Consider the following 18,377-nt stretch of genomic DNA (forward strand, 5'->3'; position numbering starts at 1 on the left):
GGAGATTGTTCTTGTGAACAGTTCTTTATTATAACGTGTTATTTATTTTTCTTATGATGTATTGTACATAACTTAATGTTTAATATATTGCATTAAAGTGTGATTAGTGTTGGGGGTGGGGGCAACTTTGGATGAATATAAAATATGTGTGGTTTTAGTTCGACACATGTAAAGAAACGAGGAGCCTCGAACTCTGACTGAGTTTATCATAATGAGCTCGTGTGTCTCCAGTGTTGGAGCTTCACCTCTCAGACCAGAGAAGATGAGTGATCTGCAGGAAGACGAGGACAGAGCAGAGTCTCCAGTGTCCAGCTGTGTGTCAATGAAGAGTGACCGGTCCAGACGTCGTCCTCCAGACTTCAGTCGTGAACCTGGACCCTCACACTCAGAGTAAGAGACTGTGTCCACACCTCACGTTGTGTCTGGTTCAGTCAATCAACCTCCAACATGTCGATGTAGAAACTCTTCACAGTTTCCAGTCACAGAGGAAATGTTCACAATGGGAAGATGCTCATTACAAGTTCTGATGATGTGATTAACATATTTGATTTGTCCACAGACAAAGATCAGAGTCTCCAGTGTCCAGCTGTGTGTCCATGAAGAGTGACCGGTCCAGACGTCGTCCTCCAGACTTCAGTCGTGAACCTGGACCCTCACACTCAGAGTAAGAGACTGTTTCTACTGTGAACTGGTCTGAACATGATTCAGTGTTGAAATAGATTTCATATTTATCAGTCGCTGCCAAAGATCTTTACTCAGGATTTTTCTGAAGTCACAGTCACATTGTGTTTGTTCTTTATTGAAGCTGCTCAGAGGTTTTGTGCAGGAACATTGAAGAGAAGCATCACTGATGAAAAGTCTCCGTGTCCACAGAGAGAAGAGGAGTCATGTCTCTGAGGAGAAGCTGCCGTCCTGCTGTGCTTCTTGTCAGGACGTCCTGAAGGATCCAGTCTCCACCAGCTGTGGACACTGGCTCTGCAGACGCTGCATCACCTCATACTGGGACCAGTCGGGTTCACCAGGAGAGTCCTCCTGTCCCCAGTGTGGACAAAGATCCAGAACAGGACCTGGAGCTCAGACAGCAGGTCAGAGACGCTCTGTGCAGAGTGACACTGAACTTCTGTCTGATGGTTCATTTGTTCAATCATACAGCACTGACGTTTAATATGATCCAGTTCAGAATGTGTCTGATTGTTGAGCTTTAATCCAGCTGGCAGCTTTTCATGAGGCATCATTCAAACAACTTCACACTCCACAAGGTTCATGTGTTATTGCTGCACTTTCATCCAACTTACACTTACATGTTGTGTACGGTTCATACGGATGATTTATAGTTTGTGTTCATCCAAAATACCTTCACAGTCAACACTGCACTTCCTCTGGTCCTCAGACAAACACCCAAGTTTGAAGTCGATCGTATGAGCGGTTGTCTAGAAATTCCAGAAACAGAAAGACAAAGATTTCTCTGTTTATAGTTGGACGTATCTAATGAAAGCGATCATCAGACTCTCTGTCTTCAGTCTGACTCTGGTTCTTGTCTTTCAGTCTTTAAAGTCTCATGTTTTATTCTTTATTCAGGTTGAGTTACTGCAGGTTGTCAGAGATCAGCTGTTCTTCTCTGGCCTCAGCTCTGAAGTCCAACTCCTCCCACCTGAGACAACTGGACCTGAGCCTCAACCAGCTGCAGGATTCAGGAGTGAAGGAGCTGTGTGGTTTTCTGGAGAGTCCACACTGTCGACTTTAGACTCTGAGGTCAGACACCATGTTCACACTGTATATTGTTATTAATAACTCAGGTGTGCTGGTGTCTTTATACATCAGTTGCGACCATCTGACCAAATGTGTTCAACTAGTTCATGAACTCAACTCAGCACTTTCACAGACTGGACAGACGAGGAACTTCTGATGGTTCAGATCAGTGATTGAAGACGTCGTCTTTGTTCACACATACAAGGCTGCTGATAGAAACATGAGTGAGGACAAAACCACAGAGATGCACAAGAGAGAAAAGTCCTTTATTCTTCATCCATCATATGATTCTCCACATTGTGAACCTGCAGCTCTGAACAGACGATCACACACTGGATGATTCCAGCAGGAACTTTTCTACTAAAGTCTCATGTTTTATTCTTTATCCAGGTTGAAGAGCTGCAGGTTGTCAGAGATCAGCTGTTCTGCTCTGGTCTCAGCTCTGAAGTCCAACTCCTCCCACCTGAGACAGCTGGACCTGAGTGGAAACAAAATTCAGGATTCAGACCTGGAGAAGCTGCAGGATCTTGTCCCGAAAGTCGAGGGTTGAGTCTGGAGCCAGTGAGGTGAGTGGATGTCTGGAGTCGGTCCATGCAGCTTCCATCAGTATTGTACTGATCACAGTCAGTATCAGAGTGTTTCCTCATTGAAGCTGAGGGAGACAGACAGAGAAGCTGGATGATATCACGTTGTGTTCACGTGAGACTGTTGGTTCTCTCACTTCATCAGTGAAGAACTGATCGGTTGGATCTTTGTCATCGCTCTGACATCAGTGAGACTGAAGCTCTGCTGACACGTGTACATGTGTCTCTGTCGTCTGTCTTCTCTCAGGAGACGGAGGCAGGAGCTGTCATCCAGGTGAGAGCGAAGAGGACGGACAGAGGACGAGCTGCGTCCTGACCATCAGCGGCAGCTCGTGTGACCTGGAGGCGGAGCTTCATCCTGCAGCGACCGACGGAGGAATCGGACGAGGTGGAGACGAGTGTCGCCGCAGCTCAGCTCCACCTGCTGAATATACTCTATCATATTTAATTGTAGTATTTTCCACCTTTGGATATTAGTTTATATATCTGTGTGTAGACCACGTTCTGTCTCTGTCTGTGTGCTGAAAGTCACAGGATTTATATTGATTATTTATCATTTATCATGATTAATTATTATTTATCACAACGCTTCTTACATTGAACAGAAATCATATTTAAGTAACTGTAAAAACAGACAAATTAGAAAATCAAATCAAATGTTTTTTCTTGTGACATTATTTGTGGGATATGAAGCAAAAATTTATCACGATAAAGATGCTCAAGCTTTTTCTGCCGTCAACCAATAAATGAATAAAATGTCAATACTTAAATGCTGTTTGTTTTATCATCACAGGTTGTTCAACGTTTATTTACGTTTTATTTCAAATTATAAATCACTTAAATCTCAGTTATGTTCTTTTGTCGTATGATTATTGCAGCGTGTCAACAAATATGTTTTTTCTCCAGAACGAGTTGGAAACACTGTGAATCAGGATGTTACTAAATATACTGTATTTACTTTACATGTGTCTGCACAATATGTGATCTTCTGCCACGAGGGCGCAGAGCACTTCTAATCAGAGTAGTGGCACCAACGAAGAAGAGGAAGCGGCGGGTTCTCGGGGCTCGTGCGCCAGGTGAACCGCGAGGCCGCAGGTAGGTCGCTCCTCAGTTAGTCCACGTGTTAGCGTGTTAGATCCTGAGCGTTTCACTCAGAGGAGGCGGAGGAAGAGGCGGCAGCTGCTTCAGCTAAGTTAGTTACACCTGCCTCAAACAGGAAACAGGAAACCCACCTGCTCAGCCGCGATATGGAATTCAGAGTTTAAAAATACATTGTTGAAAGTTACATCACCAAAACAACTTTTATAACTCTGCATTATTGACTATTAAATCTAAAGGTAGTTCAGTCAAGAGACTCACCATCTCTTCGATGAGCTCTTAGCCTGTTAGCATAGTAGCTAGCATGCTCAGCAGTTATACCCTAAAGCTACAGTGTGTAATGTTTAGTAGAACTTATTCACAGAAATTGAATATATTGTCCATAAATATGTGTTCATATATGTATAATCATGTGTGAATGAGGTCAATATAGTTATATACGTCCTGTTGAATACGGTTGTTGAACCAAACGGTCCAGAATACGTCGCGTTCACGTTTCATTTTCCAGACGCTGCCGGAAACCGGAAATGAAATCGCCGGTGCGTCGCCATAAAGTGTCCCCCTGTCGGTCGCTCAGTTGGTTGCCGTTTGCAACTTTACCACCAGATGGCGCCAGAAAAGTACAAAAAGTTCACACTGGGCCTTTTAAAGAAAAACGAAACAAAGCTCAGAGAAGAAACCAGACAATTTACAGAAGGTATGATATGAACTATGTGTTTGACCAGTTATCACTTTTATCCAGTGATATTTATGATGCCTCAATGTCTGGTAGCTTTCAAACGACAGCACGCTAAGCTAAGCTTTTCAGACTGACGTCACTGTGGTTTTTGGAACTTTTTCACGCGTCCGCATGTTGTAGTTCTATGTGTTTATCTTCCATGTTGTTTTCTTGTCTGCAAACACGCTCTTTTCTTCCTGCAACTCATGCCCCAACATCTTTGCAGACTCTCCGAGTTCTTCTTCTTCTTGATGAGGTGATGTTCGTGTGAATTTTCCCTGTCGGAAAATATCATTTTTACTATTATTCCGACACCGTATTTGAAGGCTTGTGTAAACGGTCATTTGCTGTGGCCCCTGGGTTCAGTTTTTGTCCCTTTAAAGCGTGTACGATTTTTGTTTAATTTGACATTTTTTAAACGTGAATGTCTTATTTTTAATGCATTGCTTGTATGAAATATTGCCACGTTCATTCAGTGTTAAATGTAATAATAATACTGTGGAGTCGGGTTCTTTTGAGGTGTCTCTTGCAGTGTCTCCGTCCTCCAGCAGGGGGCAGTACAAGTCCACAGACAGAACCTCTGTCCTCCTCCACTTCCTTGTCTCCTTTCCTTGTCGCCTCTTTCCTTCCTCCCTCTCTCCTATTCGTCTCTGTGTTTCTATTTTCTTTTCCTTCTTCACCTTTGTGTTGATTATTCTGATCTTGATACTTTGCTTTTAATAAATTACAGAAATGATTAGGTGGAGGGAGAGTAATACCACCAAGACGAGCAGAGATTTTATTTGTGTGTGTTTGTGTGTGTGTGTGCGTGTGCGTGTGTGTATGTGTGTTATCAGCGAGCGTCAGCTGCTCTCTGCTTTTGTTTTTAGGTCATTTTTACACCGACTCTCCTTAAATCAGTGTGAAAGCAGCTCGGCTCTAAAATAGAAACAATTAGTGTGGGCTTGACATTCTACTCTTCCCTTCTCGTTTCTTTCTGTACCGTCTCTTCTGGTTTCTTCTTCTTTCTCTTGGGGGAAGTAGGTCGTCAGTCAGCAAACGTCCTCTTCGTCAACTTGTTTACTTTTGTCTTGAAACCTTTACATGTAGAGAACACCTTGACTGACATGATTTACAGTCGGTGACGTTTTGAAATGCAGAGGCCCAAAGCCAAACAAACATGTCTGACTTTTTACTTTAGGATCCACACAATTTTTTTCTCGCCTGAGAAATAACGTTGAAATTATTAATGTTGAAGAATCGAAAGAAAGGCATAATAACAATACGACAACAACTCCAAAAGCTAATGGGCTCCTAACGCATCTTCGCCATCCATCCATTTTGTTCTGCGTGTCCGGGATCGGGACGGGGAGCAGCCGGGCTCAGCAGGATTGTACCAGCGCCTCCTGCCGAGGCGTTCCCAGGCCTGATGGGACGTGTTGTCCCTCCGGACAGTTCTGGGTCCACCTCTAGGTCTCCGCCTCTGGTAACCCTCCACAGCACGGCGCCCTGGTGGCGTCCTGACAGGATGCACCACCTCAACGGAGCCCTTCAGGAGCAGCGGCTCTACCCCTTGTGCCCACGTTTTGGATGAAAGAAGCACGTGACGGAGCCTTAAGACCGTCACGTGCTCTCGAATATTACATTTGAAAATATTTGTCACTAAATCATCTGTACCGCTCCACAGTGACGTGTTCCCGTCCCGCTGCCACTTCCCCGGACGTTTCCCGCCGACGTGGTGAGTGAAGTGTATTTTTTTTATCACCACCCGCAGACACGACGAGCAGAAACAGACGACTCCGATAACATTTCCCGAAACCCGACACCGGGACTTCGGTAACGGCCGAACGGGATTGAAATCAATTTTATATTTTGAATCACAAGTGAAAATATAAATGTGTTTGATTGCCCTCTGGTGGCGGAGGTCAAGGAAGGCACACGTGTTTCCTCATCACACACACACAAAGAGACGAGTGTGTGTGTGTGTATGTGTGTGTGTTTCGTGACTAAGATGAGAAACAAACGACATGACGGACTCGCTCCTTTTAGCTGCGTCAGCTACTGTCGAGTGTATACTTAGTGTGTGTGTTTGATTGGTGTCATTGTTTGATTCTAACGAGCAGTGACACACACACACAAGAACAAAAACAAGAAAGAGCTAAGCTGCAGTTCCTTTTATGGCCACTAGAAGTGACTCGTCAGTGTTTCCTCAGCACCACGATAATGTTCAGATTCTCTTAGTGTTGACGAAAGTTGCTTTGTGCTTCTTCTCCTTTCTCCTTCATCAGAGGACACACTGGAGCTTCCTGTGTGAGAGGAAGGAGAAACAGACCCACAATGCATTGCAGCAGCGATATTTAACGTGACGCACCATGAAAGAACGTAAACGATTCAATCTGAAGAAGAAGAAGAAGAGTATGAATATGACCCAGGTGTCAGTTACTGTTACATATGAATCATAAAACACGGAAACATGCTGATGGAGTTTACTGTTTCTTTAAGAGCGTGGAGTTGGTTGTTGGCGGGCGGACGGATGGGGGAGCTCCTTCAGACATGTGCTGAGGAACTCTGACACCGTGTGTGTGTGTGTGTGTGTGTGTGTGTGTGCTGACTTGTTTACTTGGTTATGTAACCCCGTCTCTGAACATTCCTCTGCTCAGTGCCTTGCTCGAGGGCAACAGGGCAGTTCATAGCGTGTCCGTCAGTCTGTGCTCCTGTGTGTTCAGTCAGATGAGTTGATTCATTGATTATTCTTCTGCTTTTGTCTGTTTGTCGTTTCCATGATATTCTCTGGAGGGGTGGGGGCCGGCCCCCGGGAGGAACCCAGCTCACGTCAGTTGCGATCGGGATGAACGGGCGGATCCAGGAATCTTTTCTTCAGCATGGCGAGATGGGACGTGAGAAACATTCACACTGAACACACCAAATAAACCCAACACGGCAGATTCAGTAATAATTTTTTTTCTCGTTTATTAGAGGAGGCGTTTTTTGTTTGTTTTCTATACAGAGACATGTATTTTGCAAAATACTAAAAAGTATTTCAACTCAAAGTACTAAAAAGTATATATATATATATATATATATATATATATTCATATTTTAATTACGGTAGTTAGTATTTTCTCTAAAACACCAGGGTGGGGTCACTGAGGCCCGGCGGTCGCCTCCTTTACACCGAGGTTTCACCGGCTTGCAGCTGCGAGCGTTTCCACCGAGGTCCGAGGAAAAACCTCCTAACTTGTCATCTCTCACTTATTGATCAGTTTAAAAAAAATTTGGAAACATTACACATTTAAAATTTCTACCAAGCCAGTGTCGGCCAGAAAACCCTCGAATGCGGACGTTGAAGATTTCTGTGTATTCTTGGACTTTAAACAAAAGACGACAAACCAAAACGAACTCACTTCCCGTTTTTCGTAAATTTTCCTGATTCATTTTTATGCAAAATCTCTGGAGTTGCAAAGTTTTCGTCCTCCGTCTGCGACGTGGAGCCACTCGGCCTTTTTCCAGCAAAAGCGAGTTTAAAACCTCTCGTCTCCAACTCGGTGTATTTGGTGACGGACCGTCAGCGGCGACGAGAGAAATTCTTTTCTGGATTTTCTCAGAAATATATGAGTCAGGGAGGGAAATATTCAGACGGGTCTCTCCTGACAAAGGCAACTTCCTCGAGATATGAGGTTTCTGCGTCACTGATATGAAGCCGGACGCCTGACGAAACCAGCTGCGGTGTGAACGGGGCGCCAGATGAGGCCTGGAAAACAAAACCCAAATCCATGACGACGGAGTAATTCAAACATCTTGGTTATTGTTCCCCTCACACTGTAACGAGGACACAGCGTCACTCGCTGCCTGTTTGCATTACTGTTGTATTGCATTTTCACACAGTTAATAGTAACAATAGTTATAAGAATGAACAGTGAAACCACTCGTGTTCTGTGCATCTCCTCTGCGTCGGTTCCTCGTCTTGTTTTGAAGGTGACAAAGCAGCTTTTGGTTTTGAAACAGGGAAGAGGAAACATAAAGGAGCAGAGTCTCAGCCCCCCCCCCCCCCCCCCCCCCACAAAACATTAATGTGGACTCTTCAAACCACTTGGGAGTGACCTCACAGGTTGGAACAAACAAATGGTAGTTTCCCTCCAGAATAGTTCATTATGCTCACATGTCCAAAGGTTTTGAATCCTAAACTTTTCTGGGTTTGATCCATCTCTCGATGTACCGCTGTTGTTTTTGTGCTCAGTGGAACCAGAGGTCCAGATTCACCAAAGCTGCACCGCGAGAACAACGATCCAGTTGATAACGGACCCCGTGTTGGTTCAAACGACGATGACCTTGAACCAGGAACATCTGGGTCAGAGAAGATTGGTGAAGGAAAATGAGCAGACGTTCGATGCCACAGACACATTTTGATCTGTGCCAAAGACGTTCGAGGTTTGAATTGATGCTCAAAACAAAACCTACATGATCGTACGACTTGTGAATGAACACGACTTTGGTAATGATGCCGTTTGGATTTGGTCGTTGGGTTTTTATTTTCCTGCCGACTTCAGTGAACCTGAACCGCTCTGACAGTTTCAACGTGTCATCGGCCAATCGGCTCCGTGCGAGGGGGCTGACGGGAGGCCGCGGACCCCGTTCATTATCAAAAAGGCAAATCAATCCACCAGTCAGTCAGTCAGTGGGAGGAGCATGGCTTGGCGTGTGGGGTCGTATGTAGCAGGCACACTCTGGGTCTATTGCTACTGAAAACAGCCCTTCAGCACAACTGCAACCTGAAATACGCCTCGCAGCAGAGTTCAGCAGTGTCTTAAGTATCTACCTAGTTTACATGGTTATCTATTCTCTATAGAATCTAGTAGAAATAGAGTCCAGACGGTGCCAGTAAAACTATTATTTTTTGTCTTTTTCCTTTCTGTTTTTTTATATATTAGTCTAACAAAGCATTTAGTAAAGTTCCCTCGGGCGACAACGGAGACGGAGAGAGAGGTTGTTGGAAATGTCGATATCGAAGCGACCGAACAAACGCTGTACACACACTTTTGACACGTGTCGTCTCATTAAAAACCAGCGTCACGCCGGTGTCGTCGGCCGCGTGTCTGTAGCTCCACAGCAACACTGTCGGTGCTGCGCCAGGACACAAGAACTCCTCAGATGCCTCAAGTGTCATTGTGCATTCGTGGTATTTTCCCCCCAGTTGATGCTCAGATTCATTCAGAGAGAAAAAGCTTCTGTGACGTCGAGCGCCGCCGGAGAACCCTCGCAGCCGGTGTCGACAAAGCGTTATTGCTAGACGCGGCTTGTTTTGTTTCCTCTGTGCAAAATAGGTAAAGAGTCGTCTCGCTCCTCTTCTTCTCCTGCAGTTTCTAACGTGCAAAAATAACAACACAAATCTCAGGTCGAATGAAGCAAAGTCAATGAATAAATAAATAAATAAATAGATACATAAATTAATGAAGCTGTGCTTTGATTTGAAGAGTTTCTTTTCAAAACAATTTGGGGGAAAAAATGAAATACTTACAAAAAGAATCTTTCATGTGCTGAATATACAATTTGCTGCAACTCTTACGTTAAGTAATTCATGTAAATGTATAAATATCTTTAACATCCTTTATAAATATAGACCCATGTAGTTTACACCAGAAGAGTAACGTGGGGTAAAATTGTTCCAACCATCAGTTTCATTTTCTTAGTGAAGAAACTAAAGTAGAAAATAAACTCCAATTACATAATGATCAATCAAAAAATCTTCACGTTTTTTCCCCGTGTTTTAAAATGAATCTCTTCATATCATTTAGTGGAAACTGGAAGCGAAGATCTTTAAGCATCGTCACATCGCTGTCCTGGAGAAACCAGCTCGGCTGCAGCCATCTTGAAAATGACTCCAGGCAACATGTACGTTTTCTTCAAACGTGACCGACCCTGCAGGAACATTTACAGGCCGGTGTGAATAATGACGCTACAGACATCTTCCTGAAGAAGTATTGGGCCGGACGTATGAAGAATATGTCTGGTGAGATTTCAGTTTGTCTCGAGTATGTGCTTGATGTTGTCCAGTAACGACTACAAACCTCCACCGAGGACGTTTAAGTTTCCGTCTGTTCGTGAGCACGGTGAAGCAAAAACTACCCAAACAAATTCCACAACATTTGGTGGAAGAACCCATTCAATTTCGAGCGGCTCCAGGACCAGGTTGCAGGATCGGTCTGGTCCCATCCCTAGTCTCTACTCAGAGAACTGATGTCTCGCCTGTGTTGTGAAGGGAGGTTTTCCAGGACACGGATGTTCGCTCAGATCACATGAACCTTTCACAAAACTCAATGGGGTTGAAATCCTGATGCTGAGGCGCAGAGTCGATTGTTGCACTCTGGACGGGTTGGTTCCGACACCACGGAGATCTCAAGCCCATTCAGCCTCGAGAATGTGACGACAGTCTGGCGTCGGCCGAGCCCAACTCGGACCGGACGCAGAGTTGACACGGGTGATTTGTCAAAAGTCGGCAATGTGTAGTTTCAACATCATCTCCCCTGGCGGAGAAAAACCATTAATCATGGCATTTTAAAAAGACTAAGAAGTAAATGTACGTGATGAGACACAAGACCACGCCCCGTCCTGCATGAACCTATGTCCTTGTTCAGTTGGTAGAAGGCAGATGGCGGTTTGTCCCCAAACAAGTAGTCTGGTCCTATATTTGAACTATTAAACAATATTTATCCTGCTCTGGAAATGAACCTGAATGTTAAGGCCTTCAGGTTACTATGGTATGAAAGTAGTTAGATTGATAGATTGGTAAATTCTTTGACAAAGCCAAAAGAAAGTTTCAACACTGACTTATTGCAAAATCTCAAGTTCATTATCAAAGATCTACTGTATCAGCCTTGTCTTCAAGACGGAAAAACACAAATGTTCTCCTCGCGATGAAGACACAGAAGCACAAGTATGAATCTTCAGTTCAACTTTGTTCCTGACGCCAATGGAAGTTTGGAGAAGTTACTGTAAATCTGGACTTTTAGACAAATCACCCACCGGCCAAAGCACCGCAGGGCAGGAAGATGTTGACCGCCAGGACAGAAACACACGGCGGAAGAGTCCGAGGGGCTCGTTGTGCACTTGGATCAGGTTTTTGGTGTTTTTTAGAGGGAAACAGAAAAACGTCCCAGGACCTTCTCCGATGTGACTTTGCCCCGGTGCGGTAAAGTGACAGCACATGTAAACTCAAACGTGCAAAACTGCCAACAAAAAAACAGATGACGTTGCTTCTCAGGCTGTTTTTTTTTTCCTGGCTGAACTCTCTCCTCCTCTCATCTTTTACAGCGTGGCAGTCGAGCCAGTGCCACTCCAGAGTCGAAAAGAGACTGCTTATGTTTTCTTCTTCAACTTACTCTAAAAAATATAAAAAATAGTAATAATCGCACCGCTATTAAAAGACTGGTAACATCAACAAAGTTATACTTTTACTACGAAATTATTTTCTTTAAAATCACGGCCATAGTTTCCCCGTCTCTGCCGAGTCTCAGCCGGGATGACTCTGAGCATATTGATCATCTGAGGGAAGGCACCAACGCCCCCTGGCCAATAAATGATGGATACACCTCTGATATAGTTGTTCTGACCCCTGTAGCTGAGGCCAAAGGTCAGTCAGTGTTCTCAAATCTGGACACTAGGCGACACGAGAGACCCCGAAGGTCGAAGGTATCCAGAGGTGGCTCTTCTTCTCTACATTTCTGTCTTTTACTCCGACAAAGGCAGATTTGACTCGACAGATGGGGTTTCCCCTCTGTCGCTGCAGTTCCTCTGCTTCCCTTTCAAGAAACTCGCTGTTCAGTTGAGTCCAGGAATCTCCACAGGGAACAGGAAATGACATTAAAGGTAGTAAGTATTCCACTTTGTATGCTCATAGCTTGCGTGTGGTGCCTCTGCAGCGCTCCGCAGCTATGTTACATTCAGTAAACAAAAGAACAAACAGGCTTAACCCAACGAGGAAAACCTCGCTTGTTATATTTTTTGCTTTTCGTTTCCTGCTATGGTACCGTTTCCTGCCGCCTGTCGCGGTCGGCCGCTGCTGGCGATTGTTCACTCGCTTCGCTCTCTGCAGTGTCAACGACGACTGTTCCCGTGTTGGCGGCGAGCGGATGAAAGACTTCCGACGTGGCTCGCGTTACGCTGTCGTAAGACGGAGGAGATGAGGTGGAGGAAATTGTCTCGGACTGCTCCATCTCTACCAAACTTGAGCCATAGTTTTCCTTCATCATGGCAGCGATCAGCCCTTCTTTCTCAGGTGCGTCCTCCCCGAACATTCCCTCACCACCTTCCTCAGAGACACCTCCTGCATGACGAGGTGTGGTGATCTGACGATACAAGTAGGAGGCGGCCTTCATCTGCCGCCTCACCAAGTGTCTGCGATAGCACCTCTGGATCACTGTGGCGGAGACTTCTTCCTGTTTGCGCCTCAGAGTTGTTGTGATTGGCTCGTAGGAGATCTTGGATGGGTTGGCCATCATGAACTTCTCCTCCATCTGCTGCTTGAGGGCGTCCATCTCTCCCGACTCGCCCAGGACTCGCTTGGTGAAGGCAAAAAGGATGTCGAGGCAGTGGATCTTGTCCCCACTGACCATGGGTAGGTCCATGGTGATCAGCTTGATCTTGTTAGGCTTGGCGATGCGCAGTGGCTCTGACAGCGAGTCTGCGAAGTCGGACAATTTGGCGTACTCGATGAACTGTGTCGCCTCCGGGTCAAACTTCTCCCAAACCTCGTAGAACATCTCAAAGTCGTCCTCGCTGAGCGGCTCCGTGCTCTCCTCTGTGGCCACGCTGAAGTTCTCCAGGATGATGGCGATGTACATGTTCACCACGATGAGGAAGGAGATGATGATGTAAGTGACGAAGAAGGTGATGCCCACCGACGGGTTCCCACAGTTCCCCCTGACCGTGGTGCCAGTGTGGGGGATGTTGGGATTGCACTCCTCAGGGGAATTGTTGAGGATGGGGCTGAGTAGGCCGTCCCACCCGGCTGAGGTGGTGATCTGGAACAAGCAGATCATGCTGTTCCCAAACGTCTCAAAGTTAAACATGTCATCGATCCCCGCCTGCCGTTTCACATAGGCGAAGTTGGCCATGCCGAAGATGGCGTAGATGAACATGACCAGGAATAAGAGGAGGCCGATGTTGAAGAGAGCAGGAAGGGACATCATGAGGGCGAACAGTAATGTCCGGATGCCCTTGGCACCTCTGATGAGACGCAGAATACGTCCAATACGGGCCAATCGGATCACTCGGAAGAGGGTTGGTGACACAAAGTACTTCTCGATGATGTCAGCAAGCACGATACCTGGAAAGACAGACGAAAAGAAAAAGATGCAGGTCACGTACAACTACCTGAGTATCAATTGGAGACGTGAAGTTGATTTGAATGGTCGTCCTGCAGGACCACGTCCATCTGCAGAGAGATCAACTACTGGAGAAACTCTTTGCCTGTTGGGTTCCATCGCCTGCCCCTCCATTAGATCTCCCTTTCTATTTCAGGACCTTTCTCTGAGTCACCTCATGTAAAAGCTTCTCACTCTGGATATTGCTGTCTTTATGTGGCAGGTCTGCTGTGATTACTCCGTGAGTAATTGGATTTGGAGGACCGAGGCGTCTGTGTCTCTCTCACAGCAAGTCAAACACTCTTTTCCTTGTTCTACGGGATGATGGACTGAACGAGGAGCTGGCCTGTCGCCCCCCCCCCCTTCATCTGTCCTCCTGGGTTGAGTTATTGCTGATTGAAGGGATGAGCGGGGGGAGTAGAGAGGGAGTCACCATCACATCAAACATTAACCCATGTTGGTCTGTCTCTAGTTGTGAGGACACTCCTGTATTACCTGCCCCCTCAACACATCCCCCAACATTACCTAACCCTTAAAAGAAACCTCAAGAAGCCCCGTGAAGTTGTGGGGATACTCCAAAATGAAACGCACACACAAACAACACACACACATATACACACATATACACACATATACACCAGCTGATGTAACAGGTCAATCATGTTTGATTTGTCTGTAGGGACCGCCCTCTGGCAGCTCTGATTGCTGCTGTTACCTTCACCTCCCCGGCAGGCTTGACACACACACACACACACACACACACACACTCACACTCTTGTCACGCTAACAGGAGCAGACAAAATATGAGCACTGATCACTAAATTACCTGTTTAGGCTGCACTGCAGACGGTCTGTGTGTGTGAAATATATGTGTGTGTGTGTGTGTGTGTGTGTGTGGTCCTGTATATGACCATATAGGACCTTGGTGCAGGTTAAACATCAAGGCCACACCGATGGCCACTGTGTTGACAGATAACTGTCACGTCAGACACACACACACACACACACACACACACACACACACACACACACACACACCAACTGATAGTCACTGTACTTGTATTTAACTTTGATTTAAATGTATTCTTATCTGCTGATGTACAGTATGATATTAGTCAGACTCTTGTCCTGTTGAGTTATTCAGCTAATAAATGAATTGTTGTTTGAAGAAACCTTCTTAAAAAAGGATCCGGCCGAACGTCCCACGAACGTGGTCGAACTCACCGACGACGGAGAGAATGACGACCACGAAGTCGAAGATGTTCCAGCCCACGGTGAAGAAGTAGCATCGCAGCGCCACGATCTTGACGAGGCACTCGGCGGTGAAGACGATGATGAAGGCCAGGTTGATGTTGTTCAGGATGTACTCCATCTGCGGCGACTGCTCGTCCGTCTCCACCATCATGGTGATCATGTTGAAGAGGATCAGCACCATGATGATGATGTCGAACGCCTGCTTCCCGGCCAGGTCGAAGAAGAAGCCATGCAGCGGGTTCTGGAACCACACCACAGGTTTCATCATCATTCATTCAACTTATGTTTTGTTTCTTTTATTCTATAAATATTCTTTTTAATCCATCTCAACTGCAAAGAAAAAACAGGCCTTTATTTTGAAATGTGCTCATATTAGAGGTAGTATTTGATCATATTTTTAGTCTGTTAAAATGAATAATGTCATTTTATTGTCTATTGTCTTCAGAAGAGCCATGCTGCCGTTTTCACTCACTAATCAATTCCAAGTTCTTCTTCTTTAGATCACAGTTAAGCTGACTGTCATTTGAACTGAACACTTCCTGCTCAGCTGTTTCAGATTAAAAATGCTTCTATGATACGTTTCCATCAACCTCTCAATCACGTTGTACGCTCTCCTTCTTCCTCGTCGTGTTCCATGAACTTGGCGACCAGCGGAACAGGAACATTAGCGACAACTGCTGCTCTGAGTTTTCACATTGTCCTCCGACAGTGGCCGATATCAAAATGTGGCGGAAAAGCAAAAGAACAGCTGTAGATGTTGGTGACTTCTTTATTGTAGCGCTGTCGTTTTTTGAAACGGTGGAAAGACGATGTCGTTTGATGCGAGTGAGCGACTCGACGCAACCGAATGAACCGCAGCATTTAAAAGCTTCATAAGTGTAAAATCATCGTCCTCCATCTTTTGGATTCCTGGAGACGCTGCAACACGCGCGGACCAATGAACGAGCTCGTTCTTATCTGGTTGTTGGTGCCGCGTTCTCGCTCGGAGACAAACCTCGTTTTCGGTTTGCAACATCTTCTTCTTCTACTGTTCTGTTACAGGCGCGTCACGGTCGGCCCACGTAGCCCACTGACCCATGGACTGACCCAGACTGCTCTGGTGCGTTCGCTCCAAACCACTTGATGGAAACCGTGTAACTCACATTCCTTTTTATCAAACTTTCCAAAATGAGATTCATGAGATTCATGAGATCAATGAGATCAATGAGATTAGATGTGTGTGGTACCAGGGGCCGGGGGATGGGCTTCTGAGGCTTCTTGGAGCCCAGTTTCTTCATGGCGTTGTAGTATTTCTTCTGCTCCTCCGTCATGAAGATGTCCTGTCCTCCTAAGTGAACACACAAACACTTCTCTGTTATTTTCATTGCACTGAAAATCCTGACGACTACAAGTCCCATCATGCAACACTCCAACCAACTTCTTCTGGTCTTCTGTCATTGATTTCATTGACTGCGTCTGGAATTCGCCAGCTCTTGACAATAACTCTGTATCGGCTGTGGTACTCATCTTGCGCTTCTGCTGGTTGAAGTTATCGATGATGACACCGATGAAGAGGTTGAGCGTGAAGAAGGAGCCGAAAATGATGAAGATGACAAAGTACAGGTACATGTACAGATTGATTTCTTTGATTGGCTGCTCCTCGACCTGCGAGAGACAAACACAACAAGATCATTCAAAACACAACAAATATACTTCCTGTTGCACCGTACAACCTTTTATTTATTATTTATTACCTTCCTCTCAATTTACCTTGAATTCTGCCTGTTTTTTAAGAACGCCCCTTCTTTATTCGTCAATTTTAACTCAATTTAATTTCACAAAACTTCATTTAACCTGACTTCACTGATAGCGTGTTTTCACTCTATAGAAAGTTTGGAAGATAATGATGATGATGATGATGACGGTGCCATCAGTCAATTTCACCTTTAACAGTTTATTTTGTTATTATTATGATACACAATACAATGCACAAGGGTTTTTCAGACAGATGATGATCAGAGCGATAAAGACCAATTGTCCCACAAATAGATTAAATTAATTTATTGTGGTAACATCATTAAATTAAATTTTAATTTAATTTGTCAGTTTAATCAGTTTGTGCTTGATTTTCTTTTTTCGTGGATGTTAATAAAACTTTAGGTCCAAATGAGACGAGACGAGTTTTGCTCCACACAAAGTTTTAATTATTATATTATATTGTACTTTAATAATGAATACTCACACGTTGGAGCGTGAAGCATCACGGCACTTGATTGATTCACACAATATTATCCTATACGTTAAAAAATTGTAAAACTAATTTACAAACGTGGATCAAAATCTTTTTCTTCATCTCAAATTTTAAAGTTGAAAACAACAACAACCTTTGATCCAGTCTTTGTCTTTTAATTTGACACAATCTCATGTTGAGTTTTCGTCCAGTGACGTATTTGAATCTTCTCAATGCATCAGTTCGCTTGAGGTCTGATTTTTACTCCTTTAATCTCGTCTTTCCTTCCTTGTTTCTTTCGTTACAGTGTTAACGTCGAGTGGAACCTGGTTTCATCCGGTGGTGGAACCTGATCCAAAGTGTCGCCTCTCACTTACGGCTCTGGAGTCCACCGCTGCGTACATGATCTCCATCCAGCCTTTGAATGTCGCCTTGGAAAGAAAAACAGAAAAATATGAATACACTACTTCAAATATATCTATTTGATCATTTATGAAATAAAACTGCCCCCAACAGCTCGAGTGAACGCTGGCTCTGTTTTCTTCTCCATGTTTTTGCAGACGTCTCTCGAACTCATAAGTGAGGAGTCAACACTGAGCCTGGCTTGAGGGGTGTCCATTTACTTTTGTCTACATGTGTAGCAGCTTCACCTACACTTCCTGTTCCTGTGTCCAGTGTTTCTCTGCCGAGGATGGATAACTGAGGAACAAGGATGTTGAGACAACCTTCCCTCCTTTCAGGAGTCAGATCTCCATGGAAACACCGCCGCCGTGCGCTTTCCCCTCAATGAAAGTTCAACAAGTCCTTTTATGGACTTCCTCCTCGGCGGGGAGGAGACGAGAGGTGGTGGGAGAAGGTCTGAGTGGGCGCCGGCCGTCCGTCACTCAGACGGTTGCCACGGGTTACCACCTGTTGTCGTTATTATGGTCTGTCGACAGCGAGCGACGGGGGACACGCTGCAAAAGATGACGAGCTGAGCCTGAGATGTTGTTTTTATGTTGACGGACGTGGCGACAGGCGAACGGACGGATGATTGACAGGTGACGTCGCTCTCTCACAACTTTCATATTTTAGCCGAACAACCTGAAATAATGAATCAGTCAGTTAGTTTGTCAACAGAAACAAGATCATAAGTAAAATGGACAAAAGTTTTCAAACGGAAAAGATTTGCCACTTTTAAAAAAAATGTCTGATGAGATAATAAAGAGAATATTTGAGTCTTTGAGTGTTTGAGTGTTTGAGTGTTTGCGATTTGGTGCCGATCCAGATTGAGCAGATTTAAATGAGGCGACTGTCGGGCCTCTGCAGAGTTCAAGTTCGGTGCTTTAGTTGAAATATTGTTCTTTTGAAAGTTATAGTTAGTTACAGTTACGTGTCACTCGTCAGGTGAAAACATGACACACTTTTAAAATGAAGATTGAACCAGT

At 44.9% G+C, this 18,377-nt stretch overlaps 2 protein-coding genes and 2 long non-coding RNA genes across 14 annotated transcripts in view; 3 read left to right on the forward strand and 1 right to left on the reverse strand.

The window, feature by feature from the left end:
• The window catches only part of LOC118291150 (nuclear factor 7, brain-like), a 2,278-nt gene extending 638 nt beyond the window's left edge, over window positions 1-1,640 (forward strand). The window contains exons 2-5 of one of the 2 annotated variants that reach the window (XM_047329701.1): window positions 232-390; window positions 560-664; window positions 874-1,085; window positions 1,579-1,640. In XM_047329701.1, coding sequence (XP_047185657.1) covers window positions 232-390; window positions 560-664; window positions 874-1,085; window positions 1,579-1,583 — 481 coding nt within the window. In that variant the 3' untranslated portion in view covers window positions 1,584-1,640. The remainder of the gene's footprint in view (window positions 1-231; window positions 391-559; window positions 665-873; window positions 1,086-1,578) is intronic. The other variant, XM_047329702.1, reaches the window with a different exon arrangement.
• Window positions 1,641-1,664: 24 nt separating this feature from the next.
• LOC118291154 lies at window positions 1,665-3,180 on the forward strand. 2 transcript variants are annotated; one of them, XR_004786563.2, is made up of 3 exons: window positions 1,699-1,752; window positions 2,140-2,315; window positions 2,581-3,180. It is a non-coding gene; the product is annotated as an uncharacterized LOC118291154 (long non-coding RNA). The 2 variants fall into 2 exon arrangements; XR_004786562.2 differs by having other exon boundaries at window positions 1,665-2,315.
• Window positions 3,181-3,332: 152 nt separating this feature from the next.
• On the forward strand, window positions 3,333-18,167 carry LOC118291152. Of its 9 annotated transcripts, XR_007030253.1 has the most exons (7): window positions 3,333-3,428; window positions 5,816-5,866; window positions 6,925-7,025; window positions 8,366-8,556; window positions 9,921-10,135; window positions 14,657-16,343; window positions 17,258-18,167. It is a non-coding gene; the product is annotated as an uncharacterized LOC118291152 (long non-coding RNA). The 9 variants fall into 9 exon arrangements; XR_007030251.1 differs by having other exon boundaries at window positions 8,366-10,135; XR_007030254.1 differs by lacking the exon at window positions 9,921-10,135.
• Window positions 12,144-18,377, reverse strand: part of LOC118291151 (sodium channel protein type 4 subunit alpha-like) — a 99,593-nt gene continuing 93,359 nt past the window's right edge. Inside the window, exons 28-32 of the mRNA XM_047329703.1 lie at window positions 17,328-17,381; window positions 16,248-16,385; window positions 15,968-16,072; window positions 14,712-14,982; window positions 12,144-13,450 (exon numbers count right to left, since the gene is read on the reverse strand). Coding sequence (XP_047185659.1) covers window positions 12,144-13,450; window positions 14,712-14,982; window positions 15,968-16,072; window positions 16,248-16,385; window positions 17,328-17,381 — 1,875 coding nt within the window. The remainder of the gene's footprint in view (window positions 13,451-14,711; window positions 14,983-15,967; window positions 16,073-16,247; window positions 16,386-17,327; window positions 17,382-18,377) is intronic.

The sequence above is a fragment of the Scophthalmus maximus genome, chromosome 21 (genome assembly GCF_022379125.1).
Source record: "Scophthalmus maximus strain ysfricsl-2021 chromosome 21, ASM2237912v1, whole genome shotgun sequence".
Lineage (NCBI taxonomy): Eukaryota > Metazoa > Chordata > Actinopteri > Pleuronectiformes > Scophthalmidae > Scophthalmus > Scophthalmus maximus.